General features: G+C 37.9%; 1 protein-coding gene across 10 annotated transcripts in view; it reads right to left on the bottom strand.

Annotated features, from left to right (window-relative positions):
* The window catches only part of Tanc2 (tetratricopeptide repeat, ankyrin repeat and coiled-coil containing 2), a 331,636-nt gene that overhangs the window by 94,574 nt on the left and 209,158 nt on the right, over positions 1-27,904 (bottom strand). For all 10 annotated transcript variants that reach the window (XM_041635617.1, XM_041635621.1, XM_041635620.1 and 7 more), the window contains 3 exons: positions 27,414-27,539; positions 9,255-9,536; positions 4,012-4,145 (listed from right to left, as the gene is read on the bottom strand). In XM_041635617.1, the coding sequence (XP_041491551.1) occupies positions 4,012-4,145; positions 9,255-9,536; positions 27,414-27,539 (542 nt within the window). The remainder of the gene's footprint in view (positions 1-4,011; positions 4,146-9,254; positions 9,537-27,413; positions 27,540-27,904) is intronic.

Genomic DNA, 27,904 nt, shown 5'->3' on the forward strand with positions numbered 1-27,904 from the left:
CATTATTTATAGGTTACTTGCTGCTTGACTTGGATCTCATTTGTTCTCATGGTTCTAAGAACACCTACACCAATACTAATTAAACTTCATGACACTGCCTTGCAGATATTCCCTGACTCTGCTCACCCTTCCCTATGTGTTGTGCCTAACATGTCCATATTAGGTTCAACATACTTAATGTTACCAGATTGCCAAAATGATGGCTGCTTTTGCTTTTAGCAACATCACTTCCAAAAACTAAGATCACTTGACATTTTTCTTACATAGTACAGCAATGGCAAGAACGACATAGAGTTCTTTCTTACATAAAAATTCTTTCTTGGGGAAAAAAAAACCCAGTTTTTGATTCCTTACGACACATTTTAGAAGTAATAGGTTTCTTTATTATCTGATTTCATATGCATTATCTTCTTAAAGATTAAACATTTACATGATAAGGGCTGTTAGTCACACAGAAACTTTTTTTTGAAAAAATTATAGCTCAGCAAAATCAGAGAAGGTGAACACTTCCATCCTAGCTTTCTTACTTTGAAGGCATATCCAACGACTGAGAGAGTTTCTAAAAGAACACACAGCAAAGATCCTTCTTGTCACTGGAAAAGCAGCAGTGGTTAAAGGCACCGGTCCTTGAGCACCTGTTCCATCTTTTACAGAATTAAGACAATGATAATAGCCTTACAGAGGCACATACAGGCTATGAATCCTAGCTCTGTTACCTATTAACAGCATAGCTTTGGAAAAAGAATCACTGGAGCCAGCGTTTCCCATGTATAAAATGGAGATAATAATGAGTACCATATAGGGTTAGAATACTATGAGATTAAGGAAAAGCAAACAAAACAAAATCTCAAATAGTTCAGTCTCCACACTTATTACAATTTTACTAAACAGATGCCAATGTGTTGCTGCCCTATTAACCCATCCTATATTAAATTCTTTTTTTTAAAAAGTAAGTTTTGTTCTTTTTTAAATATATTTTTTAATTTATTATGTATACAACGTTCTGTCTGCATGTGTGCCTGCGGGCCAGAAGAGGGCACCAGACCTCATTACAGATGGTTGTAAGCCACCATGTGGTTGCTGGGAATTGAACTCAGGACCTTTGGAAGAGCAGGCAATGCTCTTAACTGCTGAGCCATCTCCCCAGCCCCCTATATTAAATTCTATGCATATGACTACATCATAGTAATAAGCATAAAAAATGGAAAACTCACCTTTTTCTAGGTAAATTTATATACACAAGAAAAAACCTAAATGAATTCCAGTGCCTCTCCACTGATTATGCTTAATTGGACATACAACTGACAGACTGACAGGTGCTGATCTAGCAGAAGCTGTTACAATCCAAGTGGAAAGTGTCTCTTCAGTGTACAAGACGGTTTTAAAGCTGACCAACTCTTCAGTGTCTCCCACTAATTAGCACAAGAAGCAGCAAGGACACTATGAACTACCAGTGGCAATTACTGAAATAGAGGAACTGACATCAAGGACTCTCAAATCAAGAGGCTCTTGATATTTTTTTTTTAAATACTGACTTGAGAATCTCATTTAAAAGTCAGCTGTCCACTTACTGGTTGGTTATGGTGAGAAGCAAGGCTGCTGGCTTCTGCTCTGTGCTCCCACAGCACAAGCTTCTATAGCCGAACTGTAATGTGGCACAATTACTAGGATAATATTCATTTTTCAACTAGGAGCCATTTCTTATACAATGTTTAGCATAAACTTAAACATGCTAAATCCTCACATGCAAAATGTATTTGTACGTTGTTCTTAGAATTCTAAAATTTTTGAACTTAATGTAAATAGCCACCAATTTCCAACTTAAACAATATTTAACATTTTTGAATATTAAACATGAACATCAAATATAAGGGGAAACTTATTATAGAATATTTAATAAAATATTAAAATCTCAAGGAATAAACAGACTCATTTATATTTTGTTTGAAGGTGACCCAATCATGAGATTTAGAATGTGATCACTCCTCCAGAAAGGATAAACAGTCATTAATAGCCTACTTATACTTAAAACTTTTCAAATATAGAAAATAAGGAACTTCTGATTTCTTTCCTTGGTGAAAGAGGGAGGAAGCTGTAACAAAGCAGACAGATAGAACATCTTTTATCTTCTTAGCACCTACCACCATCTGATGTATTATGTGCTTATTTGAGTATTGTCTTTCTCCCACCACAAGAATGTAGGCTACACAGTGCAGATCATTTGTGTTGTGTGACTCATTTCTGGATTGCTGGTCATCCTAAGTGAATAACTGAATGCAATGCTGGGATCTCTTCAACATTCATCTATTTCTGTATTTATTTACATTATTCTAAAGAACAGGTGGGACACCCTATTTATAAAAAAGCAGAGATGTCTCCTACAGTCACGGTGAGCTGACAATGAATATGAGGGAAATCTGGGGCTGTTCTGGAAGTCCATTTGAATGTGGAGTAATAGGAATGATAAACACCTCACCCACCCCATGGAGTTTCACTCTACAGCCCTGGTTGGAACCCACTGTCATTTAGTCTTCCCTCAAATTCCTAGAAGCCCCATTATCTCATCCTCCTAAGTGCTGAGACTAAGAGCCACTATGCCTTGCTTGGAACAGATTTCTATGAGGAAATATGAAACTGGCAGTATTACAGACCATCTTTGAAACTTCAGGAAAGCACAAGAATTAAAAGTACCAGGTACTTTGGAGGAAGGTTGGGAAAGGAACAGAGACCAGGATTCCCTACCCAGGTGATCACCTTTTCAGCATCTAGAGAAGAGATGTTTACTGACTAGAGACACTGGGAGAATCTAAGCTTAGCTATACCCAAAACAGCAAAGTAGAGGTTGGGTGCAGAACTAAAAAAAAAGAGGCCTTCAGTAAAATTTGCATAGTGACGACTAAAACCTCAGTGGTATTTTAACCAGCTCTAGAACACTGGCATGCAGTATATATATTCTCTAGGTAAAAGGCTGGAGAATTCTTTGTGAAAGGATGTGAACAATTTAAGAAAGAAATCCCCTAAAATGTATGGACACCAATTTCTGGGTATTTCTAATAAAGAATGGATCATCTAAATGATTTTGTAAACTCAAGCAAACTAAGTCACATGAGTTCTCTCTTTCTCTCCTACTCTCTCTCCTCAACATACTCTCCCAGCCTCCCTGTCCCCTCTCCTCCCAGGAGGGATTAGGGAGGAAGAGGAGAGAGAGAGGGAGAGGGACAGACAGTCAGAGAGACAGAGAACACTAGAGGAATAAAATTTTAAAATGCTTTGTAAACAAGGGGACCAACTGTAGAAAAGAGTCATTTAATATTAAAACTATGATAGCCAAAAAGTTATTTTTGCTTTTTTTTTTTAAATGAAAAGGTTGAAGATAATGCTGAAGAACTCTATCAAAAAAGACTGGGGATGTACAGTTTATGGGAGCTGATTGGCTGGGTAAAGAAGTCAACTGATAGTTTTGAGCATTATTTGTTTTTCTTGTGCATATGCTATTTTGAGAAAGATAGGAAATTTAAATTAAAAATATTATGGATTCTGGGTAGTGGTGCAGTACTTTAGTTCCAGCACTTGAGAGGCAGAGGCAGGCGGATCTCTATGAGTTTGAGGCTAGTCTGATTGACAAGAGTCAGTTCCAGGACAGACTCCAAAGCTACAGAGAAACCTTGTCTCGAAAGACACACACACACACACACACACACACACACACACACACACACACGACTACATGGTACAGTAGGAAGAACTATGAACCAGTAATAAAAATGCAAACTACTGTTTATTTATATGGTGACTGACGAGACCGGCCAACACCCTTATCTAACTCATTAGAAGACTTTCTTCTAAGTCTTGAGGTTCTCATCCCATCACAGCATTAAAACAAAGGAAAAAGAGAAACTTTTCTTCATGTTCTCCCGGACACTTTTACCTATTTTTGCTAAGAATCTTCCCACCTTTGCTTTAGTGCTAAAATGAAACTCGCAGGCTCCCAGTTTGGGAATCCTATTGTACCTGTGAGGCAAGTCTTCGCATGGCCTCCTCCTGCCGTCTGCGCATTTCTGGAGTTCCTGGGCAGCTTCCACTGGTAATAGATGAATGGGCTGAAGGTGGCTGGGTGAGCGGTAGTTCTCTGTTGGCATCTACATCTGAATTAAGAAGATGAGATGTTTGATCAGAGAATCATAAAACTCTAGACTGGTGGTTTTCAATCTTCCTAATACTGTGACCTTTAGTAATGTTCCTAATGTGGTGGTGACGACCAACCATAAAATTATTTTGTCCCTATTTTATGGCTGTAATTTTTCTGTTATGATTCATAATGTAAATATCTGATATGCAGGATATCTGGTATGCTGGTCACGGACCTAGAGGTTGAGAACCACTGCTCTACTAAAGGCATATTAAATTCCTTTAATATGTTGTTCCTTTAATAAATTGTTCTATGACCAAGCAATTCCATTCCTAACTATATACCCAAGTGAAGTAAAAAACACACATCTAAATAGAATCTTGTACATCAATGGCCAGAGAAGAAAAATTTACAGCTGATAGAAAATCAACTATACATCAATTAATGAATGGATAAACACAATGAACTGCTTGCTACTTGAAGAAAGGAAGTGAAATACATCCACATACTGCAACATACATGATACCACATCAGGCCCTTCAAATCTTCAGTATGTGCTTATATTTATATAAAATATTCATTCAGATGGGGAAATCCATACCAATAGGTAAAGTAGGGGCTTTCTGGGGTAGGAGATGAGGAGTTTGAAGGAAAGTAGGGATTTACTGCTGAGAAATACAAGTTTCTTTTAGTAGGATCAACTGTTCTAAAATTAGGTTGTGGTGACTGTGATACAGTATTTGGATATATTAAAAATGCAGAACTGTTTTTCACTTTATTCTGAGATAGAGCATTACTATTTGGGCAGATTTCTTTATGTTTAGGCTCATATAGAACTCAACAGCACCCGTCCTGCTTCAGTTCCCTGTGCCCTGGAGTTACAGATATGCTACACTACTCTCATTTTATTTATTATCATTATTATTCAATTGTTTCATTTATTGATCTATTTATTTAAGACCAATACTTACTTTGTTGTTCAGATGATGACACACTATGCTCATTTTACCTGTCTGTCTGTGGCTGATCCTTACATTGCTGTCAGACTGGCCTCAAACTCTTCCTTGATCTTCCTGCTCTGTCTCCTGAGTGCTGGGATTATATGTGTACACCATGCCCAGCTAGGAATTGAGCATTTTAAGTGTGTAAAATAATATTAAAAAAGAGAAGAAACTTTCTAATTTTTAACTGGTTCTTGCTAGTTGTAAGACTATCTTTGGATTAAACAAAGAAACCAGACTTCTGAGTCACAGAACTGGAATATGACATACCAGGGCTGTTTAAAACATGGTACTGTGTTATGATGCCACTGAAAACTACATGAAAACTATGCTTCAAGTGGTGTAAGCAATAAAGTATTAGAAAATTAAAAAAGGAAAATTCATTATTAGAAATGACAGAAACAAACAGGAAAGAAAATATTTTGAAAACAAGAACCAACAAAACAAAACAAAATTACTGGGTGGTCAACAGCTATAAGAAAGAATAGAAAAAAGTAGTATCATTTAACTTTGCACCAGTAAAAGTGAATTTAGATTTCTTCCACTCTACTGTCATGGAATAGAGCTGTTGGTTACCCTGCAACAACTGCAGGGGTGAGGGTACAAGAGACGGCAGTGAAGCAGGTCTGAAGAGATGTGTGACACTTGGAGTTCAAGTTTAGTGACTGTATTACATTTGCTGATTCACTCTTGTCCATGGCTCTATGTTCCCTTGTTTGGAACTTGGTTTTTGAGTAATTACTGTCTAAATACTCTGTCCTCTAGCTATTCTCCTTTTTGTTTGGTGGCTTATTTTCCGTTTGGCATGCAAAGAACAGTAGAAATAGAAGTTAATGGATAAGTCAGTGTACTCAGCAAACTAGCAAAATAGATTTCTTAACCGAGCAGAGTAGGGATTACTTAACTGAGCAGCTGTTTGGCGGCTGTTGACAAATGTCAGGTCCAGGTAACTACACTGGGACCTCCAGTGGCAGGAAAATACATTCTGTATTAGGCAGAACTTCCCTACCTACCACACTGAGTGTGCTTGTAGTGGACGCAATAATGTCTGAATTACGCAACACTCTATTTTCACAAAATGTTTTTGTTCTTTGTGTATGCTGGGGGAGAATGATGACGGCAGAGAATGATGGTGGTGTTGTATCTGTGAAAGTAGGCGGGAAGCAGGATGACAGGCTAGTGTCTGCCTTGACAGCTTTTCCCTACCTTATAAGGGAAATGACAAGGAGGGGGCAGGCTGTGGAACTGAATGTGGGGGAAGGAGAGCTATGCAGTAAAGTACCTCAGGCTAAACTGCTCACATCTTTCGCAGCAGTACTGCTCGGTGTGGAGGAGGCAGAAGAAAGAACAACAGATGACACACAGATAAGTCAAAAGCTCTATAACGTCCTAGTTTTCCATTATTACTATAACTGAATCACAGCATCACTGCCCGAGGGTTCAGAAAGCCAGAGGGATTCCAAATAAACCTACACAAGTTTAAAGTATGCTAAACTATAGAAAATTAGGCCAAGCCTCTGACATTATTCTTATTCCTTAACTTCTGCTGCTTCAGGTAATATTTTTATATTGCTAGCTCATATGGTAACAGATTTATGCTGAAGAATAGCTTGCAGGCTGGAGAGATGGGTAGGTGGTTAAGAGCACTTGTCGCTTTTGCAAAGGACTCAGGACCCAGAAACAATCTAACTCCCACATGACAGTTTACAACCGTATGTAACTCCAGTTTCAGGAAATGTGATCTCCTCACCCAACCTCTGTAGATACAAAATACACATGTGGTGCACACACATACTTGTTGTAGGCAAATCACACATAAAATGTAGAAATCTTATTTTTCCAGTTACAAAATAAAGACAGCGTGTATCCTATCAGTCCACTATATTTGACTTTTCTTTAAGAACAGGTTATTTGAGGGTGGTAGAGGCAAAAGGTAGTCTAAATGCCAACAGATTACAGAAACAAATATTTTTCATAAAGCAATGTGGGTTCTGTATAGCTCTGACAGAGATAGCAGCATCTACTTTATTTCTCCTACTGTTTTCAAGTCTTGAAAGTTAATAAGAGTCAGATCTACACCAATAAAAGTGGAGATGATTTTATAAATGGGGAGTGTTTTATTGTTTCTGGAGATTCCCAAGAGATAAAAGGCAACAGTTATTAGAGAATAACAATAAACTACCTTTGACAAATCGGCTTTGGAGAGTATACAGACTGTTTTCTATTTACTCTTGTTCTTCCTGGTTGATGTGTGGACCCCAGATACTTTGCTTGTAGACAAAGCAGCTATCCTTGGCTTTGGGATTTCTCTTCTGTTAGGCATGATCCTGCCACTACTATCTGCCAGAGAAGTGTTAGCCAGCCAGTTTTCTTGCTGGCACACTCAAATAGCTCAACTCCTGGACTACTCAGATAAGCAGCAGTATGGTGTGGTAGATACGTAAGCACTCGAAGGAAACACTGGAATAGGTGTGGAAATTCACTTCTAACCATGAAGGCATGTTCTTTGACTCAACATTTCAGCACAGAAGCTATTTTTAAGGCTCCTCTACTTTGTTATCACTGTTATTTGCCGTGTAAAGGCCTGAACTCCATTTCAGGCATGCTGAGCAAGTACTCTGTCACTGAGCTACATCGTTATTCCTCAAAGCAGCTCTCAACAATCAGCTAGTCATACTTCTTCGGGTGCAAGTGACAAAACTGAGATCCAAAGAATTAATGCACATTTACAGTCACAAAGTACCATATAGTCAATTTGAATGCTGCGGCACAATCCCAAATTCTTTTTTTTTTTTTTTTTCGAGACAGGGTTTCTCTGTGGCTTTGGAGTCTGTCCTGGAACTAGCTCTGTAGACCAGGCTGGTCTCGAACTCACAGAGATCCGCCCCTCTCTGCCTCCCGAGCACAATCCCAAATTCTGGACTCTCACGATAAGATGTCAATCTACCTTAGAAGCAATTCATTTGGGAACATGAGCAAGGTATTCCTCTAATGTAAGAGTTTACCATATAATCTTACTCAGTAAGTTTTCTGTTTAGGTACCAGGTCCTTTTATATGTTAGGAATTCTTACATGTACCAGAGATAATCATCTCTTTGATATAGGAACTGCTAAGCAATTTTAAAAGTTAAAATGTTTGGATGTATTCAGTGAGTTTCTGTTAGATTTCTAGACCCTGTGACTACTACAGTCTCACACAAATCATCTCCAGTGGTTTTTTTTTATATGATTGATTAGGGCTGTATGATTGATTAGGATCAGCAAAGCAAGCGTTTTCTTTTCTGTTTTCAGCCATCAAGGAGAGGCAGACTGCTTTATACAGGAAGAACTCTTATACACATCCATTTACTTTTGTCCCTAAATGAGTTTTGCCATAAGAAAAGGCAGCCGAGAAAAGGGGGAAGAGAATGGCTGCTTCTGAAACCAGGCTGCATTGCTTCCCTATATATTGGCTGTAAAAACCTGGAGTCTCAGATCACTTATCTGTGAAATGAAGAAAACAGTAACTATCTCACCAAGTCGATAAATGACGGCACAAATTAACATCTGTAAGTATGTGAAGACGTACTATTGAGTGTTTACAAAGAAGCAATCAAGATCCCAGTGGTGATCACTAAGCTTGTGACGAAGATGGAGTCGGGCACCACGTGAGAACTTCAGCAGCCTTCCCTAAGGAAGCTGGAGAAATCCTTCAAGGACACAGTGGAGCTCAAGTTCAAGCAGTGTGGCACCAACATCATTTGCAAAGAAATGAAGACCACAAACAGATTGTGTTGTCATTTAACAAGAAGTGGGCACAGATTGTAGATCCCCTGACAATGACGTTTACAAATGACTATAGGCAATCGCTAGAGTCATTAGCCAAAAGACAGACCAACAGGTAAGCATCACACATTTAAACCACAAAAAGTTTTCCTGATACACTTTGGAGACTACTGGATATGTGGGCTAGATATACACAGATTATTATGATTTTTTTTTGAATTTTGAATTAATGGTCTTCACATGGTTCAGGTTTCACAGATTAGGAATAAAAGGATATATGCTCTAATATAAAAATGTCAGAAAATATTTTAGGGACATAAAGTGGAATTTTTTTTTCTTTTTTAGGAAGGAATACGTACGTTTGGGGGAGGCGTGTGGGCTATCAGAGGCGATCTGTCTCATCCGTGTACCATGGCAGCTGAGGGCCACCAGTCTGGAGATGATGGCAGTTTTTCCAAACCCAATGTTTCCCACGATCACTACTCCTTGGTTCACGTTGGCGTTTGAACTCTGAAGCTGAACATCGATCTCATGGAATACCCAATCTCGGCCAACGAACACTGACTCTGTGGTGATGCTGGGCACTTCAAAGAGGAGGGGCTTCAGGGAGATATCTGGAGGTCTGTAAGGTGCAAAGCGAACTGGAAGGAACAAAAAGACATGGCATAACTTAGTTTAAACTGTCATCATTGAGAGAAATAGAGGTGGGGAAACAGTTTAAGATTATTAGAGTTGCAGTATGATGGTGTGAGGGCTTTTCTGGAATAACAAAACCCTGAAAGTTGGCTACACAAACAATGCAGGTATGTTAGAGCTACTAAGACACTTCAGAGGGCAGATCATACATAGAAAATGGTAAAACACAAATGATTCATTTACAACATCAAGAAAATCAGGACAGTCTTAAAAAATTGTTAAACAATAGTAAAGTCCCCCAAAGCAGGAATCAGCAGGGATGCAAGAATAGCGAAAAGATCCTAAAGAGTGCTTCTGGACTTGGGGAGATGATCTTTTAGTGCTGGATGAGGGGAAAGACAGAGGTGGAGCTCCTCAGAGGAACCTGGGCAAACCAACAGCTCTTTACTAACCACTAACAATACATTTCAATATTTAGTAACCAATATGGTTGAACCAGTATGTAATTTGAAAATCATCCCTGTAGAAAAGCAATGCAAAGTAAACAGGCTTGCTTACTTCTTAAAAACAAAGAAAAAAAAATAAAAACTGAAAAGACAATGAGAACAGTTCCTTAGTTCATGACTTTGTTTTTAATCTAACATTTACTACATTAATCCTCTTATACCTGCCACATTTTCTTATTACAGATGATGTATTCAGGTGAAACACTTATTCCTCTGGCAGTTTAAATTGTCATTCATTTGATATACTTACTTTATTTTACTTATATGAGGTCTGTTGCAGAGTTGCTGAGTTTGTTCTACATAGGTCAGTTTCTGTGCTCATGCTACACTCATTTAGTTATTAGGTGATAATAAAGTCTACTAATTTTTATTTTTAGATTAAAAAATATCCAAAGCTATACAGAGAAACCCTGGGTCAAAAAACCAAAAGCATGGCCAGGTGATGGTAGACTTTAATCTCAGTGCTCGGAGGCAGAGGCAGGTGAATCTCAAGTTCAAGGCTAGTCTGGACTACAGAGTGAGTTCAAGGACAGCAAGGACTACACAGAGAAACCCTGTCTCAAAAAACTAACCAAAACAAAAACAAAACAAAACCCGAACCCCCCCCCAAATTAAAACCAAAATAAACAAAGAAAAAACAAACAAAAAGCTCCAAAAATAATTCTAGAACAAATGTGAACTTTATTATATAGTTTTGTCCACTTCATTTATTCAGTTATGACTGTTACCAGAAATATTTCATTCAAACTTTTCACTAGAAGATTTAATTTTTAAGAATTAAAAATTTATGTATATATAAATGCATATAAATAAATATGTAGATAAGTAGATATAAACTCATGTAGGTGTGTGTGCGTACTTGCATGAGATTATGTACCACAGGTGTAGAGGTGCCCTCAGAGGCCAGAAAGTGTTAGATTGCTGGAGCCATAGTTAAAGGCAGCTGGAGCTGTCTGATGCGAGAGCTGGTAACTGAACCTGCATTCTCTGCAAAAGCAGTAAGCACCCTTAACCGCCAAGTCTTATCTTTAGCCCCTAGAGTCTATTTTGTTATTAACATAATCATAATACATCCTCATAAAACAGAGGTAAAGAATTTGTTTTAGCAGATTATACATTATATGTTTGAAAATCATGCTTAAGTTTCAGTGTTATCTAGAAACCGCAGATAAATGCTGGGAAAGTGGCTTAGTAATTAAGAGTGCTTGCTGTTCTTTCAGGGGGCTTGGGTTTAGTTCCCAGCACGTGGCAGCTCACGACTGCCTATAACTCCAGTTCCAGGAGATCTGAGTTCCTTTTCTGGCCTCTGTGAGCACCTGCATGCAAGTATTACACCTCCCCCCCGCCACACCTTAAAAAACACAGATAATAGCTAGGTAGAGATAGCACATGCCTTTAATGATAGCATTCACGAGGCAGAGGCAGGCAGTTCTCTGAGTTTGAGACTAGCGTGGTCTACAGAGTGTCAAGACAGGCTCCAAACCCACAGAAAAACCCTGTCTCAAAAAAAAAAAAAAACCCAAACCAAACCAAACTAAAACCCCCAGAAAATTCACAGAACAATGTAAAAAGCAAACATTTAAAAATTTTTTCTCTTTGAAGTGGGGCATGGTGGAAGGTAGCAGAGAGATCTTTGTGAGTTCAAGGCCAACGTGGTTTACACAGTGAGTTCTAAGACAGCCAAGGCTATATAGTGAAATCTTGTCTTAAAACAAACAAATGAACAAAAAAATACAAACTAAAGCAAATAATACACACCATTAGAAAAAATGTGGTTTTAGAACATGACAATATTAAAAATAATTTTTTTGAAAAATTAGAGTTCTCAGATGAGGACCTAACTTTAGATCCCCAACATCTACATGAAGTTGGCATGCTTCTACAACCTCAGAGTTGGGGAAAGAAGGCAAGTGAATCCCTGAGGCTAGCTGGTTAGCCAGTTTAGATAAACTGATGAACTCTAGATTCAGTGAGAGGCGTTGCCTAAAACAGAACAAAACAAGTGGAGAGTGCTTGAGGAAGATGTGTGGTACTGACTTCTGACTTCCACACGTATGTGCACACATCTACCCCCAAACACTTTAAAACACTTTAAAAAGGCTAAAAATAAGTGGTTATTTTCCACATTGGTAGAGGAAGAAAATATTTCATCGGAATTACTGATTTCCTTCATATGGTATGATGAAACTAAATTAAACAATCAAATAATCAGTGAATTTAACAAGCAAGTTTATACTTTTGAGTACTTTTCTCCAGTAATCAATATATATATATAGATATACATATGGAAACTACATATTGATTTTACATCATTTTAGCTTTAGATTGTAAATCCCTAGTCAAAAAAATTGAAAACTGAAATGCCCCAAAACTTCATATGGTCCTAAGCATTTTGGATAAGGACACTCCAGCTGCATGAGGGAATGACTGAAATGTAAAGTTGGCTCTTTCTGCCAGGACGGCCTGACTGTCAGGAGAGCAGATGATTTACACCTCCCCACGGGCAGTGGCTCCCTGAAGTGGATCTAACACAAGCAAAACATCGCTGAAGAAAGGTAGACATCTTCAAGACTTCTCACTGTTGCAGAAGTCCTGGAAAATGCTAAGAATGGAGGGGATATAATTGTAAAGGGAAAACAAATCTTGAGATTTTCTAGTTTTAAGTCTAAGGGCTTATGGAAGTGAGAAGAACCCAAATCTTGGTGCAAAATAAGATTTTATCACTGTGTAGAAATAGTTTTCTTACTTTAACATCCTTTCTTCTAAATGTGAATTGAAGACAAAGTCTCAACATGTAGGGAGAATTAAAATTTGAGGTGCATTGGAGCATGCACAAATTTCAATTTTAACTGAAGTGAACAAAACCATCTAATGAATTAATCTGTATAGAAAAACCCTAACTGTACCACATTCTGTAGTGATTATGTGGCAGTTTTATACCTATTCAAGCACTGTACTGAGTTTGAATTCTACAGAGCATCAAAATCTAATAAATCCTACACTTGTTTTCTTGATGTTATACAGGCCACTGGGAAGAGGAATATGTATAGGATTTGGTGTGAATTTCTAAGACAGGCTGGCTGAAAATTACTACTATATTATATCAAGGGCAGAGATGCTTATATGAGCTGCCATAAGTACTTGCTCACACTGGGAAAGGCAGGAGGCTGAAAAGGAGTTCACAAGATCTGCATGAACAAAGCAGAGGCGGTAAAAGGGCACCTTTCTCACTTGGTATGAGAAATCTATGGCTCTGACTGAGTCCGCAATGACCAGTGCTGGCACTGGACCGATCTGATGACAAAAGTACCACATAGTTCTTTACATAGGAGTCTCCAGTGGCTCTCTACACCTTTTCATGGCCTGCAAGGGTTTGGATGGCCTTCCAGTCCCCACCTGCTGTTCTGACTATGTCCGGTTCACCTAGTAAGCTTTTTATTCTTCAGGTTTCACCTTAAATGTGACTTTGTCACAGAGGCTTACTCTGATAACTTTGTAGTCTTTGTTCCTTTACCACCATCATTTTCTTTATGCAAAGGCTTGCTTTCTATCAGTGAATTATCAAAATACCATTTTTACTTCCTTTTCTCACACGGTAATCTAATGCAACAGTTTATTTTTGTTTGCTGTTTCCTTATTTATTCTCATTTCCTTAATGACAGTATAAGCTCCGTGGAGGCAGGAGCCACCACTATTATCAACAGCAGATACAGAATCTGAGGTACACAGTAAAGCATCAGGAAATGCTTTCTGAATGAATGAACACTGGAAAGGGGAACCACTCCAGGGAATTTTCTTGAAAGATTTCACATTTCAGGAGGGGAGATCAGTATTTTGTCACTGCACTGGAGCCCACGTATGCCTCCAGAATGTAATTAAAATCAAAGTTCCTGTTATTTAAAAATCGAACTTGCCCTAACAATCTTAGCCTGTCTCAGAAGTCTTGAATATTTTCCATTTGAAAGACTTCTTATCCCAGTCACCTCTGCTGACTTCTAAGTGTTCCCACTTCCCTCCCTCAGGTTTTCCCTGTTATCTTTAGTTTTGGATCTGGCTTCCCTAACTTCACTTACTGCCTCAGGCTTCTCAAACCGAATATTCTTTCAGACAAATTTTTATTACAATGATTACATTATTCTTTTTAATATCTCCAATGGCCCTTTTCTGTTATATTAAATCTAAAAATCTTCATCAGATTCTCATTTATGTAATATAACTCAATTCCCCTCCCCCTTTTTGAGACAGTCTCTTACTACATATACTTCAATCCTCCTGGCTCAGCCGCATGTCTGGTTTATACAGTGCTGGGGATCAAACCCATGGCTTTCATGCATGTAGGCAAACACTATTAACTGAGCTTCATCCCTAGCCCTCTTATTTTAGTTTAAGTCCATTGTTTCCTTTAGCTCATAGTACGTGTTTAATTCAGCTGATTTACAGTCTTAGCCTGGCTAAGAATAATGTCTCAGATTCTTCAGAGTAAGTTTTGTCACTTTACTTCTCCTGATGAACAGAAATATTTAAAGTTTTTTGTATGTGGTATAATTTGGAGAACTTCATTTTGAATACTATTATGTGGTATCTAGTTTTTAAATTTTAAATTTTTCCTTTGAAGGCTTCTTGTTGTTCCTTGTTTTGATGCTATAGTCATTCTTTCATCTGTGATTTTTCCAAAATAGCTGTTATTATTTTGAGACAAGGTCTCAACACACAGCTCAGACTGGTCTCAACCTCTGGGCCCATGCATGTTTCCTGCTTTAGTCTCCTAAATAGTTGGGACTCCAAACACATCACTGTGCCTTGCTCTCTCAATCAGTTTGGCAAAGACTATTTCCTTGTTGCAAACTGGTCCCTAAAGTCTTTGTTCTATTATCCTGGTAGTCAACAGGTAGTCTCAGAGATTCCATCAAATGTTGAAATTCAGTATCATTTTTTATTCATCACTCTCCTGTCTAAGTTTTGCTTAAATTCTAGAGAGGTAAAAAGTTGAACAGTTAGTTTTGACAGATTATGGCTCTTTCAATGGAAGGACTTATTCATTAGTGGTTAACAACCCGTTTTTTTTTTTTTTTTGAGTACTCTTTCTAAACAATGAAGGGAGAAGGAGGGGAAGAAATGGGGAGGAAGAGGAAAAGAGAAAGTATGAGCTAGCTGGCTGTCTCAGAACTCTAGGGAGGGAGAAGAAAATACAGATGTTAGTTGACGTGACCCATTGCTATATGCCTTAGGGAGGTAAGAAGGGCAACCCTTACTTAGGCCTGCCTCAGGGGTGAGTTCTTCTGATCAGAGGAAAAATCATAGACTGTCACAAAATTCTTGTAATACTTTCATAGATGTGTCTGTCTATTTAGGATAGAGACTTAAGTCCACATGACTGATTTCAAAATTTGAATAAAAACCTAATTCTGATGGCAAGATCCAGATTTTTCTATTATATTGCATTTTTCTACAGGATGTGAGCATTGCATGAGGATTAATTAGGTTTATTGCTGTTTGTTTCCTAACTTGTCTTGTACTTGTCTTTAAGAAATACGTTTGGGAGCTGGATAGATGGATCTGTGGGAAAAGAGCACATGCTGCTCAAGCATGAAGACATGAATTCAGATCCTGGGTGTGGCTATGCATGCCTGTAAACCTCAGCCCTCCTGTCCTGGATAAGGAGACATGTCTGGCCAGAGACTGCATTTCCAGTGAAAATAGTTACTAAGAGACTGAGTTGCTTTCTAAACAGACTTATCTCTTCAGGTCTAAGATTACTTTAGATTTGGTTTCAAAAGAGGCTTTTATGAATATGATTAATGTTAATTTACAATATGGAGTAAGTAGTAATTCAATGTAAAAGCTCCCATTTTGGAGAATAATTCTATTAACGACTTCTGGCACTGGCTATGATGGCACATGCCTGTAACCTCGGCACCTGGGAGGCAAAGGCAGGAAGATCACTTCAAGTTTGAGGTCAATCTAGGTTATACAGAGAGTTCCAGGTCAATATTGGATATAGAGTAAGACAAAGATAACATTCTTCTACTGACATAATGCTATATTACATCTTTTCCTACTGAGAAAGCTTTGACATTTTAAAAAGTTATTTTAAAATTTTTCTAAAAATGTAATCTATTCATAAAAGTCTCAAGAGAAGAACACAGACAAAATTAGACCAGTACCATATGGTAAAACAACTGTAGGCACCAAAAACAGCCAGGAAACAGTTTCTGTGCCTCAGTACCTAGGACTTTTGTCAGACTGACATTAAAAGAAAGCCATATTTTTAATGTATCCAAACATAAATTTAGGACTGGACTGTGGGGCAGGGAAGTAAAGAATATTCGTAACTGAATGTCTCTTTATTTTGGATATTAGCTAGTTTCAAAGAGCTTATCTGTGGTAGAAACCACTGAAATATTCCACTGAGAAGTCACTATTGCACTATGATGGTGCTAAGGAAGAAAGAAGACTTAGTAGTACTACTCAGTAACAGTATGTGGCTTTTCCACTGCAGGCACTGGACAGCACTCCCAGGACAGCTAGAAGGCAGAAGACCATCTCACCTCACCCTTTAAAAAGTATTCCAGCAAACTGTATTGTCTGTAATTTACTTTGAAATGCTTATGGAAAGTCAGGTCAAGTATGATGTGGGTAGATGAGAAGATATAAGAAAAAAAGATAAAATCAAGGTGGTGGATATATAAGCTCTAATTAATGTTTTAAAACTCCTTGTATAACTGAAAAATTCCTAATAAAATGATAGAAAACATTCCAACAAAGCATTCGAATAAGATAAGCTTTGTAAAGAAACCTTTTTTCTTTTTTAATTTCATTTTACATTTTAACCACAGTTTTCCTCCCCCCCCCTCCCAGCTCACCTCTTACCCATTCCTCCCAGAGGGTAAGGCCTTCCATGGAAAGCCAACAAAGCCTGGCAGATAAAGTTGAGGTAGGACCAAGTCTCGCCCTACTGCATTAGGGCTGAACATGGATCCCACCATAGGGAATGGGCTCCGAAAAGCTTGCATCAGGGATAGAGCCTGGTCCCACTGCCGGGGGCTCTTCAGATAGATCAAGCTGCACAACTGTCTCCCACATGCAGAGGGCCTCATTCGATCATTGGCGCTCCACAACTGTTGGTCTAGAGTTCCCACTAGGTCAGGCCAGCTGCTTCTGTGGGTTTCTCCATCATGATCTTGACTTCCCTTGCTCAAATAATCTCTCCTCCCTCTCTTCGACTGAATTACTGGAGCCTGGCCTGGTGCTGGTTGTAGATCTCTGCATCTGGTTCCATCAGTTACTGGATGAAGGCTCAATTCACCAATCTGATTACAGGGGAAGGCCAGTTCGGGTATTCTCTCCACTGATCCTAGGAGTCTTAGCTAGGGTCATCCTTGTGGATTCTTGGGAATTTCCCTAGCACCTGGTTTCTCTCTAAACTCAGTAATGGCTCCTTCTACCAAGATATCTCTTTTGTTGCTCTGCCACTCAGATCCTCTCCCCAAATCGACCATCCTGTTCCCTCATGTTCTCATCCCCAAGAAAAACTAGGTAACAAGGAGAACCGTAAGGAAAACATACCCGTATCCCCCTTGGGACGGAAAATAGACAAGAGCTCTTGAGAGAATAGGGATCATGGGGGTAGGGGGAGAAGGGAGGGCAGAAGAGAAGGAGGAGGGAAGAAGGGGAGGGGGGGAGAACTTGAAGGAATGGGATAGTTGAGATGAGGGAAGGACAGAGACAGAGAGCAAGGAAAGATTTATCTTGATTGAAGGAGCCATTATGAGGTTAGAGAGAAACCAGGTGCTAGGGAAATTTGCAGGAATTCACAAGGATGGACCCAGTTAAGACCCTAAGCAACAGTAGAGAGGGTGCCTGAATTGGTCTTTCCCTGTACTCAGATTGATGACTACTTTAATTGTTATCATAGAACCTTCATCCAGCAACTGATGGAACCAGATGCAAAGATCCATAGTGGAGCTGAGCTTCCAAAGTACAGTTGAAGAGGGGGAAGAGCGATAATAAGAGCAAAGGGATCAAGACTATGATGGGGATACCCACTGAAACAGCTTACCTGAGCTAATGGGAGCTCACTGACTCCAAACTGACAGTGCAGGAACCAGCATAGGATCAAACTAGGCTCTCTGAATGTGGGTGACAGTTGTATGGCTGGGGCAGCCTGTGCTGCCACTGGCAGTGGGACCAGGATTTATCCCTACTGCTTGTTCTGGCTTTTGAGCCCACTCTCTTCTTTTGGAGGGATACCTTGCTCAGCTTAGATATAGGGGAGAGGGACTTGGTCCTGCCTCAAAGTGATGGTTCCCCATGGGAAGGCTTACCTTCTCTAAGGAGTGAATAGGGGCCGGGGTAAGGGGAAGTCGAGCAGGAGGATGGTAGTGAGTGGGAACTAGGATTGGTATGTAAAATGAAAAAAAGTTTTTTTTAAAAAAATTAATTAATTAATTAAAAAAAGGCAAGGACAGACCTAAAAAAAAAAAAGGAAGAAAACCAAACAAACACAAGATACACTAAAGTTAACGGAAGGACCTGCTCATCCAAATGTAAATATAAACAGTACAGCAGGAGAGGAGGTAGAAGAGAAAGGAGGGCTCTTGTCTAAATGGCTTTTGACTAAAGCACACTTACTCATGGAAAACACCATGAGTCATTTAAAACGAAGCCCGTTTCAGGACTGGCAGCAGAAAGAGCGTACGCAATGGACAGGGTCTGGCACAAACAGAAGCGCAGCTGCACAGCTAGCTTACATTCTTCTGTAATGAACACAAAGCCTGGCCCGGAAGCACCTCTGTTCCTTAGCGCAAAAGATAATCTCAGGCTCGTTCTTAGTGTTCATGCCACGCATATAATTCTTGACACAAAATAAGAGAGAAAACACAGACGTGTCAAACAAAATCTGATATTACTAAGTAATACAACAAACACACACCCACACTACCTCCCACACCCTAAAAGGCTTAATTATTTAGATAAGGTTTTTCTAGGTAGCTCAGGCTGGCATGGAACTTAGAATCCTTCTTTATCAGCCTCCTAAATACTGGGATTATCAGTGTAAGTGTGCTTACACCCAGTTTTGTCTTTTTAAAAAATGTTTTTAAACTTTATTATTACTATGTGAGTTTGCATTGTGCTTGTGTGTGAGATGGTGGGTGTGCATGTTCAATTGCACACTGGCTCTGATTTTTTTTATTCTTAAGAAATATTGAGGGCTGGAGAGAGATGGCTCAGCAGGTAAAGACATTTGCCACCAGTCTGATTATCTGAGTTTGATCTCTGGGACCCTCACGGTGGAAAGAAAGAAATGACTCCAGTAGGTTATCCTCTGACATTTGTATGCACACACACATACAGAGTTGAGAGATTAAAGCTAAAAAAGACATGCAGAGGAAAATATTTAACCACATTAGGGGATCACTTGTCTCCTGAGTTTCCACAAGGACTTGTTTGTTCTGTTTTCTCTAGAAAAAACTAATGGAGGCATGTATTCCGATGTCAGGGAATGAAATTTTGAAGATGTGAAATAATTAAAATCAAATCCTATAAAAATAGTGTAAAGACAATGATCTGAAAAATGTTTATGCTAGATGAATTCTGTTAAAAATAAATAGGTAAAGCAGAAACACCTTTTGGATGAGCAGTAAAATGGTGAATTCAGGACTAAGTTTGGATTTATCTTTGTTACTTGCTATCTGTGTGACCTTGGGCTAGTCACTTACTTTAGGAATTTGTTAGCTTTCTTGTCCTCAGGTAAGGTAAACAGCACCACTGTGAAGAATGAGTGTAATTGTTAAGCACAGTGTATAACTGCTACCATTTCCCTCACCAGGAACTGAAACAGGTATTTAAGTGGAATCATTTAATCATCATCTCTCTCTCTCTCTCTCTCTCTCTCTCTCTCTCTCTCTCTCTCTCTCTCACACACACACACACACACACACACACACACACACACACTTATATAAGAAAACAAAAAGGATACCGAAAACATACTGGCTCTTTTCAGGCCTCTTCCCTTTGAGGTTTCTGCTTTATCTCCCTTCTTTTTTTGACCATCCAATTTTTCCTTTTTAAATTTATTTTTTATTTTTTTGGACAGGGTTTCTCTGTGTAACAGCTCTGGCTGTCCTGGAACTCACTCTGTAAACCAGGTTGGCCTCAAACTTAAGAGAGATCTGCCTGCCTCACTTCCTGAGTGCTGGAATTGAAGAAGCATGCCACTACTGTCCAGTCCCCCCCCCCCCCTTTGTAAAAGAACCACATTTCTGTGCAACATTTCCAACAATTTATGAGCCTTAATTATGTAGCTGTTCTTGGTGGTATAGGTCTATGGTTCCAGCTACTCTGGGAGGCTAAGACAGGACGATTATACTACTTCAAGGCTTTACTGGGTTAGTGAGTTTCAGGCTGGACTGACAACTTAATGAGACCCTATCTTAAAATAAAAAGTGGTTCAGGGTTGCAGCTAGAGCTGGGGGGCTTGACTTGCACACAGAAGGCTCTAGGTTCAATATCCATACTTGGGATAAACAAGTCATCTACTTGGATATTTAACGGGAAACACAAACTTGAGAAATTTCACCAAGATTATTTAATTTCTTTATTCTTGTTTTTCCATTTGCCTCCTTAGTTAATAAGGTATCTCCAAGTATTTTGGTCTTCTAAGATAAAAACTTGGGACTTACCTAGGACTTCTTCTTGCTTCATCATAATAATTAATTATTATGGTCAGGGTGTTACCAGTTTTCTTAGACAGAGAATTGTGTATCACTATGTAGCCAGGGATGCCTCTAACCTTCTGATCCTCCTGCCTTCATTTATGTGGTACTAGGAATCACACTCAGGGCATGCTTGGTAGGCACTCTACCAATGGAGCTGTATATCCTTATATCCTGTAAGACACTGGCCTTATAGGAAAATGTTGGTTAAAAAAACCAATCTGGAATCACTCTTGATTGGAATCTTCAGGAAGAGGACAAGGATCTTCACAGAACAATAAAAGAAACAAGAAAAACCCAGTTCCTGGAATAATTACTACTTTAAAAATACTTCATCAAATTTAATACCTCAAATATATAGGGAAAACATAAAAAGTAATGCCTTAAATATGAGAAACAATTTATAACATTACTGTATAATTATGTCAACAGTTTGAGTTTTGTGTTATTAGATAGCTGGCACTGAAAATGAGATACATTTATTTTTGGATATATCAAGACTAGTTATTTTAATTACTTAAAATTTAAAAGTAACACGTTTCTAGGTAAACTTTTATTAATGAAATGGCTACAGCCTTCCAAATGAAATTTCCGATTCTATAATTTTATTAGTATCTTGGGAAATTATTCTATAAAAATATTTTACACATAAAACTTAAATCATCTTAATGAATTAAGAAATGCTTTGGAAAGATATTAGCCAAGTGAATTTACTGACATTATGATTTCTTCATTTGATTGTTTTATACTTTTGAAGAAATGATAGGAATCAATATGGAGCTGATTCTTGAAGTTTAATTTAGTTGAAAACATCTCTTGTAAGATGATGTGGTGTAAACTTTTTCTCAAAGGTTATCTTTCCCCTGCAGGTCTCATAAGAAAACTTTTTAAGTATTAATTCTTATTTGTGTTTTCTAACTGTAAGATTTAGTAACTTACCAAGTAAGACTGGTTTATATAAAAACAGATTTGTGTGTATAAAGAACAACTATAGTGATTAGTTAAACCAACCAAAGAAAACCAAACAAATTATGAGGACAGCCAAGATAGCTCAGCGGGTGAAGGTGCTTGTGCCAAGCCTAATGACCTGAGCTTGACCCCAGGACACAGAGCAGAGGGGAGGACGACTCCTTCAAGTTGTCCTCTCATCTCCACACGCACACTATCGCACATGTGTATCCCTTATCCTAACAAAAAATAAATAAAATGCAATAAAAATTGAAAAAAAATCATGGCCAGAACACTCAAATAAAGTAGAGTCTAGTTTTTATCGGATGTTCAAAGAAATTCAGTTTAAATTGTGAATTTTCAATTTTTAAGGCACTTTGCAGAAAAGCTGGCTGTAGGTAAATCTCATGTAACTAGAATATACAGTCTACTAGCTTAACAGTCATATGCAGACATTTTTGTGGATGCAAGCTTTCTCTAGCTTTTGAATCTACTTAAGAATGACATTTAATATTGCTTATAAAATTAATGAACAGTGATAAAAACTACTGATGGAATATTCCCTTGTAAATGTGCCAGTCAGCTAGGCAATAATCAGGATAGGGTGACTAAGCAACTCCAGGGCTACATGACTCAGTGGGCTAATGCAATAGCATTCAGCTTGATAACATGCATCTTAGTCAGCTTCATAAAGAATTCATTGTTTCAGAAATGTGAGGGATTTATACATGCTGTGATGCACTGATTTTATTTAATGAAAATTAAACTTACTGCTTTGAAAGCAGATCCTCTAAGCCAACTTAACTGTTCCAGAATCAGTTTTACAAAACTATGCCAATGAACTAGACAACCATTTGCAGACATACCCTCTATCCTAGTGTCTACCAAAGCAGCAATTAAGAGAAAGTCTGTAAATGTCTTTATGTAATGAGATTTATTAAAGGGCCCAAGGAAACCAACAAATATTGAGAAATGAAGCTTTAATTAGTAACATGTAATCTCTTCAAGCAAAACAGTATGATTATAATTTAACAATAGGCAGGTTAGGGTCTTATCACTAATAATTTTCCATTAATTTACCAAAAGCAACTATTATCTAAAGTTATTATGCTAACATTTATATTGTATATTTAACTCCCTTTTGATGTTCTATCAAACGATGTATTGTATTACTTCTATCTGAAAAATTACATGTTTTTTCCTTCCAATAGGTAGCAAACATAATTTCTGCTTTTCCCATGGCATGAAAGACTTACTTCATTAAGGTAGTCAAAAGGAGGAAGACGTTTCAGTTTATTTTCTAGCATAATCCTATATTAATACAATAGTGACTAAATAAAAAAATAAAACTCTTAAGTAATTATACAACCTTCAGTTAAAAAGTTTTATAAAGTTAATTCAATTTAACAATATTTTAAAGACAGGCTTTAAGCGCAGGCTAGCAGTCATGGACTCTGCGCTAGAATACCACCTTTTATGACTACTTCAAAATTTGAGTTTAAACTTTTGAGCAAGAGATACCTAGGAATCTGCTATCTTGCTTCAAAGCGACTCTGGTCAGTGTACTTGTGTGACTTTCCTCTCTACTGTTGGGCTTAGTTTCTGGAAACATCAGTTTTATAGAACAGTTGGTCAGAACAGCTGTATTAAAAAAGAAAAGGGCTTTTCACTAATGAAGCCAATGTTAAAAATGTGACTTACTTGAAGATCCAAAAATTCTAGCTCAGATTACCCTAATAACTTTCGTGCCAGTAGTCAAAACACAACTATTATGATTAAACAATTTAGTTACTGCTAAGGTAATTTTTAAATGAACTCTATCTATTCATAAACCATGATCATAGGCAATTTCTAACATCTTCAATCTCTCAAAACATTCCCTCTTTTGCATTTCTGTAAACAGACCATAAAATTCTTGAGATATAACATTTATCTTCAATTACAATGATGTTCTCTAAGCTGTTTATTAAAGAGTCTGGGAACCCCTGGGTTTTCCAAGACATGTTTGGTGCCTTAAAATTGAAGCTATTCTCATGACATTAAGAGGTTACTTTTGGCTGGTTGGTGATGACAGCGCATGCTTTTAATCCCAGCACTGGGGAGGCAGAGGCAGGTGGATCTCTGTGAGTTCGAGGCCAACCTGGTCTACAAGAGGTAGTTCCAGAACAGGCTCCAAAGCTACAGAAAAACCCTGTCTCAAAAAACCAAAAAAGAGGTTACTTTCCTTTTACCAAGTCAGCTTTTCACAACTACATGAAACTTTTTACACCTTCTTGATGTTATCATGTAACAAGTCACATTATTCATAAAATTAAAAACATTTATTTAATTTATTTGATGTATATGAGGGGTGATTTTTTTTTGCTGCATGTATATATGCATACCATGTGTATGCCTACTGCCTGCAGTGATCAAAAGAGGGTACTAGGTCCTTTGGAAGTAGAGTTATGGAAGGTTGTGAGTCATCAAGTGGGTGCTGGGAAACAAACTTGTTTTTCTGTAAAAGCAATAAGTGCTATTAACTACTAAGCCACCTTTCCAGCCCTGAATATACAGATACTTTAATAATCTCTATTACTTAAAAAACCTACTATTATATTTAACAGCTAAAACTAGTATCTGACATATTTGTTTATAAAATGGTAAATACTACCTCAAGTCATATAAATAAAAGCTTTATGGAATTCTTCACAATCTAAGAGTATAGCCAATATAGACTATACCTAGTGGACATATTACAGGCTGGCTTTACGCTTGAAATCAGTTAGCCAATACAGTTAATTACCACTGGATACACTATAGGTGCACAGTATACATCTTTAAAGACTTAGCACTATATGACACTAGAATTGTGGTTAAAAAAAACTATTTCAGGGCTGAAGAGATGGTTCAGTGGTTAAAAATGTCTGCTGTTCTTCTAGAGGACTGGACTTCAGTTCTGAGCACCCACATCAAGCAGCTCACAATCTCCAATAACTTCAGCTATAGGGGATCTAAAATCCTTTGCTGGCCTCAGTGGGCACCTGCATACATGTGTACATACGTCCACACTCATACATATCCAAACAGAACAAAACCCTACTGTATAGGACTGGATATGCGGCTCAGTGGCCATGTGTAAAGCTCTAGGTTCAGTTTCCAGAGCAGCCAAACCAAACCAAAGCCTGGTCATAAAACTTAATAATACTTGAAAATGTGTGTGTGAGTGTGAGTGCATGCATGCACACTTACACACATGTATTATAAGCTGGAAATATTTAGTTATTTTTGTAAAGTATGTGCCACAATGAGTGGGGTGAAGGTCAGAGGACAGCTTGCAGGAGTCAGCTCTCTCCTTATCTGTGGGTCTCCACGATTGAACTCAGGTCACCAGGCCTGAGGATTAAGTGTTTTTATCTGCTGTGCCATCTTACTGGCCTCTAGGAATACATAATACTAAAATCGTTTACAATCATTTTATTGTTTTTTTGGGAACAAGGTAGTTTTACTTCAACTATAATCAGAAAAAGTAGATTTCAAACTGAAATCTGACTGCAATTTGTATGTTTTTAAATAAAACACAATGTAACAAGCTTTCGAAAATGATGTCAGGAAAACAATCTGGTTATGTGCCTAAAATGAAGTGAAAAGTTTGAGTTATAATAACTGTTAAGTCATAAAGCCTTGCTAAGAAGGTCTATAATCTGTCCAAGTTTGCTTTCTTTTCTCATCAATCTTTGGATGCACTTTTATTATTTGAATGTTCAGGCTGAAGCTCAATTATTTAATTAAAAATCTTTGTTATAATCAAGATATAATTGATATCTGCATGTAAATATCAATCTCACCAGAATTGATAAGATTTTGTATAACCAAAATCTTATTAAGTCTTTAGATACTAGAAGCATGTATGTGATATCAAATACTAGGACTCAGTATTAAGGAGACCCTAAATTACCAGAGCTGAAATCTGTCATTTTTTCCTATGTAGTACACCTAGGCTTAGAAAATGAGAAAATGAAATGCTGTTATTTTTCCAGTAATGAAATACAAGGTGATGTCAGTGTGGCAGATTTGCAAACGAACCTGAAGATCTAGTCAGATAAGTAGTTGCACTCAATTTTATTCAACATTTCTGTGCACTGAGGTCCTGGAACAAATAAATTTTTCTTCTCATTAAACTTGTTGAAGCTTTGGGTATAAACATTCTAAAGTAAGTGCTTGACACAGTTCCATTTTCTTTCTGAAGACATTCAGTGTGTTCATGCATGTGTGAAAGTCGGAGAGTCAGTTCTCCTATCATGTGAGTCCCAGGAGTCAATCTTAGATTGTCAGGCTTGCTGGTCAGCACCCTTTATCTGCTGAGCCATTTTGCCTTGCTGGCCAATAATTCCGTTTTCTAGGGGGGTAATACAAAACTGAATATACCAAGCAACTAGTATATGGTAAACTATAGAAATAATAAATACTATGAGAAAGATAAGGAGCCAAACTAAAATACTATTAACTACTGTTAATGTGACTATGGTAACATATTGCAATAAAGCAATTGTAATAAATCAGTCTTTTATTTGTTTAGCCATTACTGAAAAGCTATGAAGAAAATGGTTTCCAGAATGAGCAGTCCCTGCATGAGTAAGTTCTTTCCTGTGTGAGAAATGCATGTGTCACTGAACTGCTTAGGGTAGGATACAGGACAAAAGCAATAAGAAAATAAGCTAAAAAATAAAAAGAATGCTTGAGCTATAGATTGCTAGATATCTGAGGAATGTTATTTGTTAAAAGCTATCAGAGAGGGTTCATTTTGAGCAAAGTGACACAGAGAACAGAGGAGTCTCCTCAGTGATATTATTTTCATAACAAAATGAAAGACTACATTTCTTTTATAGCATGTACACTGCCACAGAGAAGGCAAAGAAATAGGTTCCTGTGATGGTTAATCTTTATGATATCAACTTGAATGGATTTAGAATCAGCATAGAAATATACCTATGAGGAGTGTCCATAAAGACATTTCCAGAAAGGCTTAACTAGGGAGGGAAGACTCACCCTGAATGTGTACAGTACCATTTCATGGGGTGAGGTCCCAGACTGAATAAAGAGAGTGTGAATTTGAGCACTGTCATTCACGTTTCTTTGCTTCCTGACTACAGATGCAGTGGGATCAGTTGCCTTGTGTTCCTGCTGACACGATTTCCTTGCTATGATAAACTATATCCTCCAACTGTGAGCTACAATAAGCACTTCCATCCTGAAAATGCTGTGTACTCTGCCATAAAAATGAGAAAAGTAACTCTAATAGAGCGCTTAAGTGAGTGAAAGGATGTTGGTTATATGTTGCCAGCACTATCTGAAACACCATGAAAAGGAATTATTACATGTTACTAGAAATGGTCATTAGAATAAAAATGAGAGTAATTCTATAGTAAAACACAGTTTACCTCCAATAATACCTCTAGGACTAAAGTTGGTCAGAGTTACTTCTGAATTCCAGGACCTTAAGGAAGGTTCTTTCCTCTACCACTACCAGCTCTTTTCATTTGGTTTCTTCCAAAATGACAACACACTTCTATGAGTACAATCTATCTGTGGAACTATCTAGTTACATATTAAACTAGATCATCTCACGTCTTAAAAGGAAGATCAAGTTTGGGGATAGGAGAATAAAGACTTTGAAAATTATCCATTTTCACTTGTTCTCAGGCACCACTACAGCCCTCTGTATTCTGACCTCTTAGATCCTGCTGTGTACGAATTCCACCCATACTCTGTCTTGGCATTCGAAGAGAAGTTCTCAAAGGAGTATGTCTCTGCTCATCCAGGTAAGCAAGATCCTCCAAGTGGGCAGAGCTGGTAGCTAACAAGACAGAAAAAAATATAGTTATCATGCATAAGTTTAGAAAACTTTAAAAAAATCTAGTTGCTATCATCCATACCTTTGACTCAAAGCTTACACCAGCAAAAAATAACCCTCTCCCGAACAATATATAATTCACTTATTTTATGCCTTTAAGAAACTAAGTATTAGCCAGGTGGTGGTGGTGCACACCTTTAATCCCAGCATTTTGGAGGCAGAGGCAGGCAGATTTCTGTGAGTTTGAGGCCAGCCTGGTCTGCAGAGTGAGTTCCAGGACAGGCTCCAAAGCTACACATAGAAATACTGTCTTGAAAACCAAAACCAAACAAACAAAAGACCAAAAAAAAAAATAAAACAACAACAAA

This window comes from Microtus oregoni, unplaced genomic scaffold (genome assembly GCF_018167655.1).
Source record: "Microtus oregoni isolate MIOR12 unplaced genomic scaffold, Mior012 000048F_ref0000485, whole genome shotgun sequence".
NCBI lineage: Eukaryota > Metazoa > Chordata > Mammalia > Rodentia > Cricetidae > Microtus > Microtus oregoni.